Genomic DNA, 17,018 nt, shown 5'->3' with positions numbered 1-17,018 from the left:
TTTTTTTTTTAATTGTTGTTTTAGCCCTACATGTGGGGCCGGGAATTAGCTCAGTGGTAGAATGCTTGCCTAGCTCATACAATGCCCTAGATTCAGTTTAGAGTAGGGAGAAAGACAGACATAGGGCAGTTGTGGGTTATTAGTCTCCCCTCTCTCTTTCTCTCAGACAGTCTTGCTGTGTAGCTCTGGCTGTCCTGGAACTTGATATAAAGACCAGGCTGGCCTTGAACTCAGAGATCCTCCAGCCTCTGCCTCCCAAGAGCTGAGATTAAAGGCATGTGCTAGTATTCTTAGCATAAATAAATCTTTTAGGCCTGGTGTGATAGCACATGCTGGTAATGTCAGCCTCTTGGGAGGCTAAAGCAGAATCATAAATCCAAGGCCAACCCAGACTACATAGCTAGACAGCTGTAAATATCTGTATTGTAGTATGTGTCTTCTTTTAGAATAAAACTTAAAATACCTGGAACATTTTTTTCCAGCTGTCAGCTGAGGTCCATAGGATCCACTCAGTACAAAGGACAGAACCATTGGTGCTGTTCCGCAGAGGTGCTGCTCGTGGGTTAGAAGCATTGCTTGCAGAGCCTCAGCAGAACATTGAAGCTGTCATACCTGAGGAGGAAGTGATCAGGTAAGTTCCAATACTCAGTTACGAGTTTTTACCAGTAGAAAGTGCACTTTGAATTACTTTACTACATTCTTTCCTGTGTTTAAAGGTATTTTTGCTTAGAAACATAAAGGGCTGTGGTATAATTCAGTGGTGTAGCCCTGAGTAGCAGGTTTGAATCCTAGAGTGAATCCCTGGAATCCTAAGAAAAAAACACCCTAATTAAACTCCACTTACTGCTGGGTATAGTACTGGAGAGACAGAGGCAGTCAGGTCTCTTGAGTTTGAGGTCAGCCTGGTCTGCATAACAAGTTCTTGGCAGGCAGGGACTACATATTAAGACCTTGAATTTTAAAAAGAAAGCACTTATGAGACACTGAGCAAAATTTCCAAGAGCCTGTGAGCCTGTGGAATAGTGAATGATAAAGAAACGACCATAGTCCTGGTCAAACATCAGAGACCTGGATAGTCAGCTCTTTGTGAATGAAGTGGATGATACTGGAGTCCAAACTCTGGTTCTGTCCTACTGCTCAGCTGCCAAGCCACAGCCCTTTTCCCTAGACAAAACCATTCCTTGGTAGCAAGAGGTGATCCGATGGTGGTGCTGTAAGGCCTCTGCTTTCCCAGGCTCTGGAATAATGCTGGGTAAATAGTTCCTTCACATGGACAGTCATGACTTCCATCTCTCCCGTGCTCATTACTTTATCACATTCCCTGTTCAATTTACCTTTGGCGTCTTCAGGTCTACCTTATGGAAACTAAATTCCTAAAAGCAAAGATCTGTGCTAAATGAGCAGGTGAACAGCTTGATCTTAGATTGACCCCAAGTGCCTCTAAAGATGTGAGCAGCTGTTCGAGGAGTGGCAACCTTTGGGTTCTAGTCACCACTTTGCCACAGACTGACAATGCTACCCTAGTTGTGGATCCTTCGGCTTTGCTATGGCTCATTCTCTGTCGATTGTAGAAGGCAGATAAGATTCTAATTTACCCTAAGAATGCTAGTCCTCAAAGTAATTCTGATGAGGAGGGATGGGAGACTCGGTCCTTAAAGGACTGCTGACTCCTCTCACCCCCACCCTCACAGTTTTCATTATTTTCTGGGAAGTTTAACCAACCTATGCTATCTCCTGAGATGCATTTGACAGAGACAGAGAGTGACTGTATTACTGAAGTAGGAGTTCCCTGTTGCCCTGCCTCCAAAAACATAATAGTTTTTTAAGTGCAATTGATAAATAGCATTTCTCAACTGATTTTGTGTTTTCTAACTTTTCATTCTTTTTTAAAGGTGGTCAGAGGTTTTCATGTTATTTAAGCAACCTGTTTTAATTTTTATTACTGAAAATGTAAGTGACATCTTCAATTTCTGGTCTTTTTTAAAGAAACGTTATTTTCAAAACTAAATTGTAATTTTACTATTTCTCTTAGAAGATTGTTTCTTTTGTGAACATTAAAGTGGTAGTTTTTTGCCTAAACTGAACCATTCTATGCCTGTTGAACTATTTCTATGCCTTTTTATTTTATTTTATTTTTTTAGCAGACTTGATTCTCTTTATTTTTATGCTATAAGAACCCCATGTAGCATCCACAGCTGGAGCCTGTATCCTCTAAATGGAAACTCCAGTGTGGATTTTCACAAGATGATCATGATTTCCTGGTTGGGGGACTTGGTGAACACAATCTCTTTCCAGGAGTGTGGGATCTGGTAGCTGTTGGTCTTGGAGATGGTATCAAAGATGGTGGTAACTGGCTGGTGCTTGAGCACAGAGAGAGAGAGATGTCATTGCCTCTGGGGGCAGGGAAAAGACATAGAGCCACAACAGCCTGTCTTTGCATGGGACAGTGAGGCTTGCAAATCTTGTTTCCCATTAGCCCTTTCCCATACAGGGAAAATAGAAAGCTTGGCCAAGACAGCGGACCCTCAGATGGCAGAAGCTACCTCCTTAGACCACTTAACACCAAGTCAAACATGACTCTTGTAGTCCCCAATAGCAATAGAAGCCTTGAACCAGGTCTGCCGGCCAGCCCTACTCTTGCTTCCGCAGTGCTTCGATCTTTAGAGCTTCATCCTTTTTGGATGCTCCAGGAAGTCCTGGGTAGCAGGGAGAACAGGCAGATCCTCTAGGGACTTGATCTTCATGTCCTTGACCAGGTGGTCTAACTTGGTGACGGAAATCTACTTCTTGTCTTTGTTGTACTTCCTTAACCCCATGGCCTTCTGACTGCTGCTGAGCCCTGGGTCCCCAGGTCTTCTGCTGCCCAGTTCCCCAAATTTAAGAGAAGCTATGCCTATAATTACAACATGCCATTACTCCCAGCACTTGGGAGAATGGGGCAGGAAGATGAAGCGTTTAAGGTCAGTTTGGGCTACATAGTAAGACCCGATCTGAGAAGACAAGGGTTTAATAGAGCTCAATGATGCAGCTCCTCTGCAATCCTTAGCAGCCTGGAACTTGATGCATTTTTCTTGTCTTTGCCTCCCAAGTGCTAGGATTATAGGTATGTGCCACCACAGCCAGCTGGGCAAGCAGGTTTTAACTATTTATTGAAGTAATTAGAATGGAGCAGTAACTTCTAGGTTGAAGTGAGATTGTTGTTGTTGTTATTATTATTATTATTATTATTATTATTATTATTATTATTATATCTTTTTTTTCAGCATGAGAATTATTTTGCTTACGTACAATTGTGTAAATCGCACACCTTAAGCAAATACACACTCTTACTTGGAAAAGAAGAAAAATCTGTTAAACCAAATTTTACTGCACGTGTGGATGGGAAATTCATCTCCTTGATGTCACTGAGTGAGTTTTCCTTAGTGTGGGGTGGTGGATGGCTGTTAGGGCTGTCGATGATGTAGGTTCTTAAACTCTCTGCAGTTGTCTGCTGTAGCCATTCATACAACTTTTTTGTTTGGCTTGTCATAAACAACAACAAATACAATACCTATTTAAAAAAATCACAAGCCAGCCATTGTGGTCCATGCTTTTTAATTCTAGCACTCAGGAGGCAGAGGCAGGCAGATCTCTGCGTTTGAGGCCAGCCTGGTCTACAGAGCTAGCCCAGAACAGCCATTGCTCTGTTACACAAAGAAGTCACAGCTAGCTAAAGATGATCGTTCTGCTCCTCCTGCCTCTACCTTCCAGATGCTAAGACTACAGAGGCGTGTACAGGCTGGTTTTATGTGGTCCTAGGGATTAAACTGAAGGCCATGTGCACAGAGGGCAAGGCCAGCTGAGTTACACCTCCAGTGCATCCCTATACTCACACACGTATCTTTGGCATTATTTAGTGTGTGTTCTTGTGTGCATGTGCCTTGACTCTCTCTCCATCGTATAGGCTCCAGCGATCATACTCAGGGTGTCAGGCTTGGTGGAGTGCCTTTACCTTGCAAACCATTTTACTGACCCCATTTATAAAAAATTTAATATATATTTTGAGGGAAAGCGTAGAGTGATATAAATGATCTAATTGTGTTATTTATGGACGTGTAGTCTTAGAAACACCCCAGTAGATATAAACTGTCCTTTTCCCATTGCTAAACAACACATATTTGCTCCCAACAGGCTCTGATGGATGTATGTATGAAACCTTGATACCAATATATTCAAGTGACACAGAAAAAAATCAGAGGTTGGTTAGAGCATTGATGCTCAAGGCAGTTGTGTCTGGCGGTGCTCGAAATGGTGTAGCCCTCACCGTCCTCGATCAAGACCACGTAGCAGTCCTGGGACCGCCACTTCCAGCTTCGAAGGGTAACAGATCACTAAGAATCAAATTTAGCTTTTAGCCGCCAGTCTCTGTCAGCTCTCTTCGTTCTCAGCAGAAGCTCACTATGTAGCCCAGGCTAGCCCTGATCTCAGGGTCCTCCTACCCCAGCTTCCCAAGCACTAGCATTACAGGCATGTACCACCATGCCCGTGTCATCTTCCAGTTCATGAATTCCATCTGGTGGTGTTTTCCTTGGTTTCTACCAGTTTTTTGTGGTTTGTACTGTAAGTCAGTCGTTTCCTTCCTTGGTTAAATTACTCTTTTAAATGCTAATGTAAATGTTGTTTCCTTTTTAGAGCTTCCCTTTGTAGGTTGTAGGAACACAGCTGGTTTTACGTGTTGCTTTTGTCCCAGCAACTTTGTCAAGTTTTATTTATTTGTGTGTTAGTGCATGCCTCTCTGTGTGCGCATGCATGCCTGTGTGTGTGCTTCGGTCTCAGGGTAATATGGACTTACTGGAGGGTTAGGACTAAAAGAGTTCGCTGCTCATTTTATGAATGTTGAATTCAATAGGGAGGTCTTCTGGTCTGGGCTCTTCTATCTTAAATGTTGTTGGGTTTTGTTTTGATAATTTATTTTTATTTTATGAGTGTTTGTGTTTTGCCTGCATTTATGTCTGAGGGTTCCAGATCTTGAAATTTCAGACAGTTGTGAGCTACCATGTGGGTGCTAGGAATTGAACCCAGGTCCTCTGGAAGAGCATCAGTGTTCTTAATTACAGACTCAGATCTGCTATCTTGACCTCCCCAGGCCTTTTCCACTCCACTTCCTACCTACCCTGTGCCTCATTTATTTGAATTTCTCTGGCACTCATTTTTATACATAAAGCAAACTTGTGTGTGTACCTCTGCCTCCTTCCTTTGTGCCAGGATAGTATATGTTTCTATTAGGTCTGTTTCTGAACTTTTGTAACTTACATTATAGAATGCCTCTCCATATGGAACATAAAGTTTCAAACATTACAGACGTCAAAGGAGTTGCCACAAGGAACCAGTGGGCAAGTAAGTTTGATTTTTCTCTTTGTTTGTTGGTTTTGGTTTTTTGTTTTGTTTTGTTCAGGTTTAGGGTTTTGGTTGAGGTAAGGTATTAACTCATTACTATGTAGCCCAGGGTGGCTCAAACTTGTAATCCTCCTGCCTCCGCCTCTTGAGTGCCCAGAATTCTAGACATGTGCTATTGTGCTATTGGTTAATTGGGTTTCTATTAGCTGTCCTCTGAGGAAAACTAGAATTACATTTTACTTTTTTACCTAAGAGATTACATTTGGTTGGGTTTTTGTTTGTTTGTTTTTAGTTTTTTGAGACAGGGTTTCTCTGTGTAACCTTGGCTGTCCTGGACTCTCTTTGTAGACCAGGCTGGCCTGTAACTCACAGAGATCTGCCTACCTCTGCCTCCCAAGTACCGGGATTACAGCTTGACTGGGTTTTTGTTTTAACAGATTATATATATTCATGATCTTGTTTCTTTGGTTTTGTTTTTTTGTTTTGTTTTGTTGTTGGTTGGTTGTTTGTTTTGAGACAGGGTTTCTCTGTGTCCTGGACCTTGCTCTATAGACCAGGCTAATCTTGAACTCAAGAGACCCGCCTGCCTCTGCCTCTAGAGTTCTGGGATTAAAGTCTCTGCCACCACTGCCTGCCTACGTATGACTTTCAAAGCACTAAATTACAGCTGATTTCAGATGAGACCAATTAGTTTGTAGGAAAAGTAGGTAAAATCTTTTAAAAATTAGATTTTTCTTTCATTGCTGAATCTAGACTTAAATTTGTATAAGAGATGTGAGTGGAGCAGGGATGTGGAAAGAAGAGACTGAGCAGCAGGAGGAAGTGGGACAGTAAACAAGGGTGTGAGTGTGTGTGAGGGGAGATGTGAAATCCATCATTTGGTACAGTGAACACATGCTAATAAAATAAGTTACAGGCTTTTATAGAGTCAGATCTCAGAAAAATATATGCTTCCTTCTTTTTCAGCTCTGGTACCATGGGGAAATATTATTTATGCTACATGGAAAATGTCTAACTGTGATTCCGTACAAGTGTGAAGTCTCATGTCTAGCGAGTGCTCTTGGAAAGCTCAAACATACACAAGAGTCAGGTGGGAACCCCTCTTTTTTTTTTTTGTTTACCAACACAGACCATTTTATCAGCTCCTGATTTCTTTTCTTTCTCTTCTTCTTTTCTTTTATTTTTCTTTTCATTTTTTTCCTTTTCTTTGGGTTTTTCTAGATAGATTTTTCTCTTTGTAGCCTTTATTCACCTTGAATAAGGTCACTTTGTAGACCAAGCTGGCTTCTAATTCAGAGATCCACCTGCCTCCTTGGTGCTAGGATTAAAGGTGTGTGCCACTGTCACCTTCCTTGAAACCTCTTGTAAATTGTGTATGATTAGTTTTCTTTTTATTCTTGAATTTGATGATGTTAGGTCAAATAGTCCAGTAATTTATGTTTTGTGTTTCCTTAGGCACTCATTCCATGCCCCATTTTGTAAACTGGGAAACGTGTTCAGGATATGAACGTGGGTCCTACAGTGCAGACCAGTCAAGAACTGTAAGTTCAGTGGTTGAATGAAAATTGTTAGTGTGAATTAAAAAAAAAAAAAAACAGCCAAGTATAGTGGCACACGCCTGTAAACCCAGCGTTCAGGGACCAGAGGCAGGGGGATCTCTGTGGTTTGGGGCCAGCCTGGTCTACAAAGTGAGTCCAGGACAGCCAACAGTACACAGAGAAACCCTGCCTCAGAAAGAAAAAATGAAAAAACAAACAAACAAACAAACAAAAAAAAAAAACAGGAAAGGCTCATATCTATATACGTCTTGTACTTTGATCTTAGTAACAGGGCATTATAACTTCAATAGTCTTTATCCAAAATAATACTTGGCAAATCTAGCTGGTAATTTTTTTAATATTTATTTATGTTTATGTGCCCAAAAATATATGTGCTCTGCCAGCCAAGGTGAAGAGCCGGAGCCCCTGGAACTGTGGTTATAGGTGGCTGTAAACTGCCATGGTAATGCTGGGGCCCAACCCTGGTCCTCTGCACATGCAGCGAATGTTCTCAGTGCTGATACTGGGTTCTCTCCAGCTTCAGGGTGTGTTAACGTGGGGATGTGTGTGGAATCAACGAAGTTCTAGGTAGGAAAATAGGCCAGTTTGCAATTAGCAGTAATGCCCTCCTGGGTATAGAGGTTTTATTTTAAGTTTAGAAAAAAAAAAAAACTAGAACCAAAGTTGGATGTGGTAACTCATGGCCCAAATTTCAGCACCTAGGAAGCCGGGTAGGGAGGATTACAAGTTTGAGCTACATAGTGAGTTTCAGGCCAGCCTAAGTTAAAAAAAAAAAAAACGAAAACAAAAAAAACAATGTATTTCATTTCAAAGTTGTAATAAAAGTACTTAATTTACAATAAAGCTTGTTTTTAAAAATATGTGATTGGGGGCTGGAGAGATGGCTCAGAGGTTAAGAGCACTGACTGTTCTTCCAAAGGTCCTGAGTTCAATTCCCAGCAACCACATGGTGGCTCACAACCATCTATAATGAGATCTGGTGTCCTATTCTGTCGTGCAGGTGTACATTTAGGCAGAACTCTGTATACATAATTAATAAATAAATAAATCTTTTTTAAAAATGTGATTGGGGTTGGAAAGATGGCTCAGCAGTTATGAGTGCTCACTGCTCTTGCAAAGAGCACAAGTTTGGGTCCCAGCAGTCATTTCAGGCAGCTCACAGCTGCCTATAACTCCAACTCCAGGGGAACCCAATGTCTCTTGTGGCCTCCTGAGGCACCTGCATTCACGTACACATAAATTCACTGAAACACAGGTTGACCTATACTTATAAAGAAAATCTTGGAGCTGGAGAGGTGACCTAGTGGTTAAGAGTCCTGGCTCTTCTTACAAAAGAGTAGGGTTTGTTCCTAGCATCCACATGGTAGCTCAAAACCATCAGGGGATCCCACTCCCCTCTTCTGACCTCCATGGGACCAGGTCCTTAAAATGCTACACATGCATACGTGTAGGCAAAATACGCTTGCACAAAAAGTAAGCCTAGTTGGGCACAGTGACATTGACTTTTAATCCCAACACCCAGAAGGCAGAGGCAGGTAGAACTTTTTGAGTTTGAGGCCAGCCTGGCATATATATAGTGAGTTTCAGGACACCCAGGACTATTTAGAGACTATAAGTCTTTTGCATTATTTTAAAAACCTAATCAATCTATTTACTTACAGCTAAGGAGAAAAAAAACTGAAGCAGCTTTACAGCCAGAAGTTCCAGGATTTAAACAACTTTTATCAATAATAAAGGTAAATTTGGTTGGTTGGCTTTTGTTTGTGTTGTTTTTGTTTTCAAGACTGGAAATAGGGGTGATGAGATGGCCTAGTGGGTAAAGGCACTTGTCTCACAGTTCTGGTGATTATTATATGTATATGAATGTGCATATTCATATATATACACCAGAGTGCCTGGGAGTTGAACCCATGTCATCTGCAAGAGCAGCAAGTACTCTTACTGTAGAGCCATCTCTCCAGCTCCGTTCTACATGTGTTAACCTCATCAGAGCCTGTACAAAACTTGGCCTTATTTGACTCTGTTATGTGATGAGATTAGCAATCTGGTGCTGACCTCCTGTATCTCAGACTCTGCACTATGTTTGTAATGGAGACTCTGCGTATCTGGATTTATAAACCCTTGGATTTTTCCTCCTTTGCAGTGTGTTGTGGAATTTAATGTCGCCTTGCTTCAGTGGGTTGCATGGATATTACTTGTCTTTTGAGGAAATGTTGTGCTGGGAGGATTATTTTTTAGTTCAGAGTGATATTTCTTAATGTACCAGACTAAATTTCATTAATTTTACCCTTTCAGAAAGATTCAGAAAAACACATTGAAGTAGAACTACGTAAATTTTTGGCTAAGTCAACACCTGACTTTCATACTATAATTGGAGATATAGTAGCAGGACTTCTGGGAAGATGTAAAGCAGAACCATCATTTTACCCCCGGAACTGTCTGATGCAGCTCATTCAGACGCATGTGCTTTCCTACAGGTAGACGTGTGTCTCACACTTCATATTCAGCATTTTCTTTACCTTGTTTTTTGTATTTGCGATTCTTTTTTTTCCTATGTAAAAATGTTCCTGAGGAGGTGGCTCAGAGAGTTCAATGTGAGCACTGGAATTCAGCCTCCCTGAGCCCCTAACAGTGTGGTAGGGTATGGCAGCCCACCTGCAGTCCCGGTGAATGAGGGCCAAACTTTAATCTCTAGGGAGACCCTGCCTCTTACACGGTGAAGAGCAATGGAGGAAGCCACTCAGCATTACTCTAGGGCCTCCACAGACGCATGCACACATGCACACACACACATACGTACATACCGACTCATAAGTAAGCATGCATAACTTAATATCACACGAATATGCATAACCAAAGCATAGTTCTTAGTTCTGTAGTCTTAGTTCTCTTTCCTGGTGCAAGGGTGATGTGGGCTTCGCCACATAGACCTCACCTTCATAGGTCTTTACACACAGTGGGTATGTGAATCTTCTTTATAGGGACTCAGTCCTGCCATACATTGCCTGGCCTTGGTTTTGGCATCTTTGCCCTCAGACCATTACTGCACGAATAATGTGTGGCTCGGAGCACGGCTGTATCAGCTCTTTTGTGCTGGCCATGGGGAAACGCTTTGCTAGGCAGTTACATTTGAGGAGCAGGGGCCTCCTTTATCTTAGATTTCCTTTAAATGAACCTGTATATTCACGTGATAGATCCTCAGAAGGATGGAGTTTTTCCCTTGGAACAGGTTTCTTATTGTCCAGTGTTGCTCAAAAGGTTTCTAGTTAATTGGTATTGAGCTCTTTAATAGTTACAGATGGCTTCTCAGTAGCAAACTAACTGATCTCTTTTGAAATTTCCTCTACAAAACAAACTAATCTGTTATTGCTCAGTTCAGCTCCATGTGTGTTCTCAAGGTATGGGCAGAGAAAGCCAAATTCTTGGTCAGAATACGTACAAATGGCCCGTAGCCCAGTTCCTAAGTCTCTTGTTCCACTGTCCACATTTCTCTTAGCATTGCTGCTTTTAAGTTCCCACCTGAATGGCCTCTCAAGCTTTCCTTTCAGCAGTTAACTGCTCTCTGAACTCCAAATACCAAACTCTTCCACATTGTACCCTCAAAACATTCCAGTAGCCTAAGAACCACATAGGTTACCACAGCAGCTAATAAAGAAACTTAAGATACTGTGCGGCGACAGTAACCCCTAACTTAGGAGGTGGGTGGACCAGGCCAGCCAGGTCTGCAAATCTAGTTCAAGGATAGTTACACAGGGAAACCCTGTCTTACAAGAAACTAAGACAATGGTGATGCTGCATGCCAATAATCCTATTACTTAGTGGGCCAAGGCAGGGAGATCATGAGTTTGAGGTCAGTCCAGACTACATAGTGATTCTGTCTTTAAAAAAAAAAAACAAAAACAAAAACATGGTGCTAGAAAACACTTGCTCTTCTTGTAAAGGGCCTGGGTTTATTTTCCTAGCAGCTACTTGGTAGCTCATAAGTACCAGGGAATCTAGTGCTCTCTTCTGGCTTTCATAGACACCAGGCACACGTGTGGTGCACAGAAATATATACAGAAATGTATATTCATAAAATAAACTGTCTTAATTTTTTTAATGGTTTATATATATATATAAAATCGTAACTGTCTTACTTTTGATCTCAGCTTGTGCCCTGGCTTGATGGAGATTGCCCTAGAGCGCACGGACATACAGATGTTACAGCTGTGTCTACAGCAGTTCCCTGACATTCCTGAGTCCACCACCTGTGCTTGCTTAAAACTTTTCTTGAGGTTAGTTAGAACCTGTGCTTTCATTCCCTTGACGTCATTTGAATCTATGACTCATTTGACTTCGAAAATGTTAAATGCTTAGAAAATGAACCTTGGAAGTTCAAATAGTGAAAAGAATTAACCTCTTGCTTTCAATTAACATCGTAGCATTGGTGATGACTGTCTTCGAGACATTAATATCAATATGGAGTCAGTTTTTGATTATAGTGATACCATACAAGATGAGAAAAAGGAAACAGAAGAACAGACTGAAATTGTTCAAAATGGCTTCAGTCCCGAAGACAGTGGCTGCAGTACAGATAGTCGGCAATTAAATAAACAGGCTGGAGATGCAACAAAGGAGACCATCTCATTCCCTGTGACCTCATGTCCTGTGATGCCAAAGCGAGCAGCTCTATTGTATCCTTCCAGACAGTTTCCATTGTACTGTGTCTGTCAGGTTATAGTTATATGCTCATCAGCTAGGGCATGATCGATTGTTTTTCTGCTTTTTCAGTATCTGCTTAAAATGGATTCCATTCATGTTGCCTTCAATTAATTTATTAAACCTGTTCTCTCTTGTCTCTCTGTCTCTGTCTCTCTCTCTCTTGCGTTGTGTGCGTGCATAGGAGTGGATTATACCTGTGGTCGTATGCATACTTGGCAAACACTCTACATTAGCGCTGCCTTCCCCAGCCATTTATGTCTGTTTCCTTTAGGGATTCTATTATTGTTTGTTTTGGTTTGGTTTCGTCCTGAGATGTTGTTCCAGTAGCCAAGGACAGCATTGGCATCCTCTTGTCTCTAATTCCTACGTGACAAAATAGCAGGTGTGTGCCACCAAGTTATTTGTGACCCATTTTTTTAAAGAATAATTTATTTTTATTTTATGTACATCAGTGTTTTGCCTATATGTTATATCTGTGGGTGTTACAGACAGTTGTGAGCCACCATGTAGTTACTGGGAATTGAACTCAGGACCTCTGCAAGAGCAGCCAGTGCACTTAACTGCTGAGCCATCTCTCCGGGCCTGTGACCTATTTTTTTTTTTTCTTAATTAGGAAACTAATACTAGACCTCGTACCTATAATCTCAACACCTAGTAAACTGAAGCAGAAGGATTGCTAGATGATCAAGGCCAGCCTGGACTGTGTAGTGAGGTCATGGCCAGTTTGGTCTAGAGTAAGAGTCTGTATCCGCAAAAAGAGAAAGAAAAAGGAGCAGCGGAGGCTGTAGTAATGTGCAGGCCCCACCATTCTTTAAAAAGAATTGTTTACAAATGAGCAGTCTCCCTGGTCCCTGACAGTGGGAGTGTTGGTGATAGGCCCTTTCTAAACCAAGAAAGAAAACTACTTCCAGAAGTGTGCCTTTCCTCTGTTGAAGATTTTCCTTTAGTCCTGAGTAGAAATGCCGTCCTTCATTCAGCATACAGTGAGCCCTTCCTCCTGCCACACTTGAAGGACATCCCTGGGAAGCATATCACGGTGAGTGCCCTGCACACCTTGTGTGTTTTGTTTCTGGTTGAAGTTGTGCACGTAGCTTTGAGCAACAGTAGGCCATTCTGAACACCATGGGATACTTCCATATGTGTCAGAGGGAAGTGAGCCCACACATGGAGAAAATTGCTCAGGAAATAGGGTAATATGGGGGTGATGGACTTTGATATGTTCTTTCTGCTGTACTTAGAAACCAGGTTAGGCCAGTTAACACTGAAGAGACATGAGAAGAAGAAAGAAAAGAGAAATTCTTTGTTACATGTTGTTTACTGACCTTTGCTCTTGGTGGTGACAGAGACTCATTTTACTTGTTTCTGTCACCATATACTTGTTACATGTGCATTTATTTGATGGATAATTTAATTGAACAGCTTTGTAATTTTTTTTTCTACTGTCTGTTGGGTTTATTTGTAGGGAACATTTTCCTACCAAAGTGGTAATTTATGCTCCTCTTTTTCCCTTTCACAGCTATTTCTCCAGTATTTGTATTTCCTCTATCTGAAGTGTAGTGGCAATGCTGCCATGACTCTTCCTGGAAAAAGCCCTCCAACCGTGAGCCAGGTCAGACATCTTTTTGCCTTTGTACAGAAACCTTGCGTGCAGTGTCAACCCTGGAGTTCCATAACCAATTTCTCCCCGCCATCCAAGAGGAGAGAAGATGTCGTCTCTTCCCTTGTGCACTCTTCTGGACTGGAGAGGACCTCTCTGTTCAGTGGGTGGATAGCTAGAGGCATGATTCTGGAGTACAAAATCCCAGAGTCATCTTTGTAGTTTGAAGTTCCTATATCCAAAAAGTTTCAAGAAGAAAACTTCGGGACCAGCTGTGGTTTCACATGCCTTTGATCCTAGTACTCAGAAGTCAGGAGCAGGTGAATCTCTGTGAGTTCAAGACTAGTCTGATCTACATAATGAGTTCTCATAGGGAGACCTGGCCTCAAAAAAGTAAACTCCTCTGCCCTTCTTAGAGATAACCAACATCAAACTCCTTTTATGGAGCTGGACATGATGGTGCACACCTTTAATCTCAGCACTCGATACGCAGAGGCAGGTGGATCTCTGAGTCTGAGGCCAGCCTGGTCTACAGAGTGAATTCCAGGACAGCCAGGGCTATACAAAGAAACCCTGTCTTGAAAAACAAACAAAAACCAGAAACATTTATTTTGTATCTAGAAATACTGTTTTTAGACACAAGCTTACCTGTCTTTGATTTTTGCCTCTGACACAGAGCGTTAGTGTGTACTGTGTTCTGTAGTTTGATTCTTTGTCTCAGGACATGTTGCAGACTTGTTCTGCCCTGGTACATCCATCTTTGTGTCTCCTCCCCTCTTGGTAAACAGGTTGCTTGCAAATTTTTGCAACATACATAAGCTTTAGTGCTAATCTTCACATAGATGTCCTTGTGGGTACATTCCCACAGAGAAACACTGAGTGAAACAGGCATGTATTTTCAGTTTTCAGAATGCCAGATTACCTTTCCAAAGAGTTGTGACGGGGCCTACCCCTGAAGTTTGGGCCTTAGTTTCCACATTCTGCCCACACCTGCTATTATTGTCAAGCTTTACTCTTGCTTATCAGGTAGGGGACATTGCGTTGCCTTGTTTTTCTTACTGTTTCTTTGACACTAGAGGGTATAATTGTTTTTCTTTCTTCCTTTTAGTGAGATATTTAGTCAGGGTCTTTGTGTTGTATTTCCTGTTTTGGGTGTATTTTTAAACAGTTCTTGTGTATTGAGTATCATTTATCTTGTTACTGTTTGTAATTTCTTGATTTATTCTTTGACAGTTCCATGTGTTTTGTATACAGGGCTTCGGTCCTTTTCTCTCTGTTAAGCCCTCTTCCCTTTTCTGCTGAAACCTTTCTTCCTGAGATTCCCTTCACATTCAGGTCTGTGTGTGAGAGACCCTCTAAGTCTGAGCATGGCTGGAGATTGGCCACTAGCTCAGGAGCACCTTCCCGTGACTAAGCCAACACCTCTCACCGACAACTGGGAATTGCCAATAGTCCAGTCCCTCTTCATCTTTTCAGTGCAGTTTTTCTAGGCAAATTTTAATTTGTATGCTATAAGATACACTGGACTCTTCCTTAAAGGTTATAAAAACAGCTATCTTTCTTTTCCTGATATATTTATGGCTTCATTTTCTCTGTTTAACTCATTGAGTCATATATATTGTATATTTAGCTATTTATTTTCTTGTTTTTGTTTTGTTCTTTTGAGGCAGACTATCACTCTAGAGCTCACATAGGCCTTGAACTCTCAAGTGCTGAGATCTACTTTGGTGCAGGGAGTCTCATAGAGATAATGCCCCTTTACAAATAGAAATGCTTTCTTAGTGTCTTTTCGTATTTTGTAAAGTATTTGGTAGTGTAGAGATGTGAGCATACTTGTGTAAATATTTTATTTGCTTTGTGTTCAGTTTAGCTCATGGTAGCTGTAATACTATGTCTGTGATGTGTCTGACAGCATAGAAGACAGCTGGGCTCTCTTGGAACTACAGGGAATCATCTAAAAGAAAGTGCTCTGTCTGTTTTTTGGTCCCCTGTAGCCCAGCGGAGCTCACAGCAGTCGTCTCACTTCCACCTCCAGAGCGCTCAGCTTACAGTGGGGCCGCCACACCCATTCACCTTCCTAGGAATTACTCTGTCAGGCTTTCGTGAAGATTGATGGCGGGGGGAGGGGGGGTGCACACCGTAATCCCAGCACTCTTGAGAGGCAGAGGCAGGCAGCTCTCTAGTCGACATAGTGGGTTCCAGGACAGCCAGAGCTACAAAGGGAAATCCTGTCTGAAAAACAACAACCAAAATAAGATTTGTTTTTCTTGAGTTTGAGACCATGGAAGGACTTGAATTAATCAATTAATCTTTCTGTATCTCTCTCCAGATTATGGATTGGATATGCCTACTTCTAGATGCTAATTTTACTGTTGTCTTAATGATACCAGAAGCAAAAAGACTCTTGCTTAATCTTTACAATTTTGTGAAATCTCAGGTTTGTGGTTATTTAGTATTTTAGGTTAATAATTTTAATTTGAGTGGGGTCTGTGTGTGTGTTGGTAGGGGTGGGTGGGTATCAGAGCCTGAAAATGTAGGTTAGAGCACATCTTTAGAGAGTTGGTTTTCTCTTCTCATCTTGCAGGTCCAAGGGATAGTAGCCTGTTTCTAGCAATACCTTGTCTCAGAAAAACTAATTGAACATAGGTATAGTCCATACACCTTATTCTTAAAATTTGTTTGTGAAGATGTGAGAGTCATCTAGTGGTATAGGGAACAAAGCATACTCAAGGCCCTTGATTCATTCCAGTACCAGAAAAGAAAAATGTTTGGAAAGCTGTTAGTAGTGATGGAAGTCACGCTATATGTGGGGTTCCGAAGTCAGTCTAAGTCTTTTTTTCTTCCTCAGATCTCCATCTATTCAGAGCTCAACAAGATTGAAGTAAGTTTTCGGGAGCTACAGAAGTTAAATCAGGAGAAGAGCAGTAGAGGACTATACTCCATTGAAGTGCTGGAGCTCTTCTGATAGTGGGGTTATCCTTCATGGACATTTTACGGACCTCTCTGTCTTTTAGGTTTGGTTTTGGTTTTTTTGAGACAGGGTCTCACTATGTAGCCCTGGCTATACTGGAACTCACTATGTAGACCAGGCTGGCCTCAAACTCATGGAGATCCACCTGCTTCTCCCTTCCGAATGTTGGAGTTAAAGGTGTGGCCGCCACGCCTAGCTTGATGGAATTCTTTATATGAATCTCCCTGTTCATCCAGGGAAGAACGTTTTGTTTGTATCATCACTCAGTGTCTACAGAGAAGTGTGAGGACCTGGACCATCATGAGTCACCATTCCTCTGTGCCACAGGTTCCACACAAATGGCTTCTAGGATACAGACATCCCTAGAAGAAGGTTATGAACATTTTTTAAACATGGGATTGATCTGCTTTTGAGTAAACTTATTTGTGTACTGATAAAGGTCTAATTTCTTACCATACATTTTGAATAGTTTTTCTTTTAATAAAAGAACAAACCATCTCTGAAGAGTGGATGTAGGGAGAATGTGTTTCAGTTGGAAGTTGCTCCAGCCTAGCTGTGTGGGGAGCACTCAGGACTGCCTAGTGTGTGCTGCCTCGTGCTTCTTCTCCATCTTCACCTACTGCCATCTCTCCTCCCTGCACAGGGGTTGAGAAATTTTCCTTCTGCAGTGTGATGTCTCAGACGAACTGTGTAACAAGGATAGTGGTAAAAATCGGTTTAAATTACAAAATCTTAGTAATGAAAATGTCTATCCTAAAGAATAGTTTTCCTGAGGCCAGTGGAGCTTCCTGGATAAATATGGCTGCAAGCTTTA

At 41.6% G+C, this 17,018-nt stretch overlaps 1 protein-coding gene across 1 annotated transcript; it reads left to right on the top strand.

Annotated features, from left to right (window-relative positions):
* The first annotated feature begins 488 nt into the window (after positions 1-488).
* Positions 489-16,708, top strand: Nol11 (nucleolar protein 11). The gene is made up of 15 exons (XM_055592074.1): positions 489-631; positions 1,893-1,950; positions 3,264-3,408; positions 4,171-4,359; positions 5,300-5,376; positions 6,343-6,466; positions 6,832-6,917; positions 8,597-8,671; positions 9,231-9,412; positions 11,084-11,209; positions 11,357-11,608; positions 12,594-12,672; positions 13,153-13,245; positions 15,563-15,670; positions 16,082-16,708. The coding sequence occupies exons 2-15, from the start codon at positions 1,909-1,911 to the stop codon at positions 16,196-16,198; spliced, it is 1,695 nt and encodes a 564-aa protein (XP_055448049.1). The 5' UTR covers positions 489-631; positions 1,893-1,908; the 3' UTR covers positions 16,199-16,708.
* The last annotated feature ends 310 nt before the right edge of the window (positions 16,709-17,018 follow it).

The sequence above is a fragment of the Psammomys obesus genome, unplaced genomic scaffold, assembly GCF_907164565.1.
Source record: "Psammomys obesus unplaced genomic scaffold, mPsaObe1.curated_primary_1811, whole genome shotgun sequence".
Classification (NCBI taxonomy): domain Eukaryota; kingdom Metazoa; phylum Chordata; class Mammalia; order Rodentia; family Muridae; genus Psammomys; species Psammomys obesus.
This window is presented reverse-complemented; position numbering and strand designations above follow the sequence as displayed.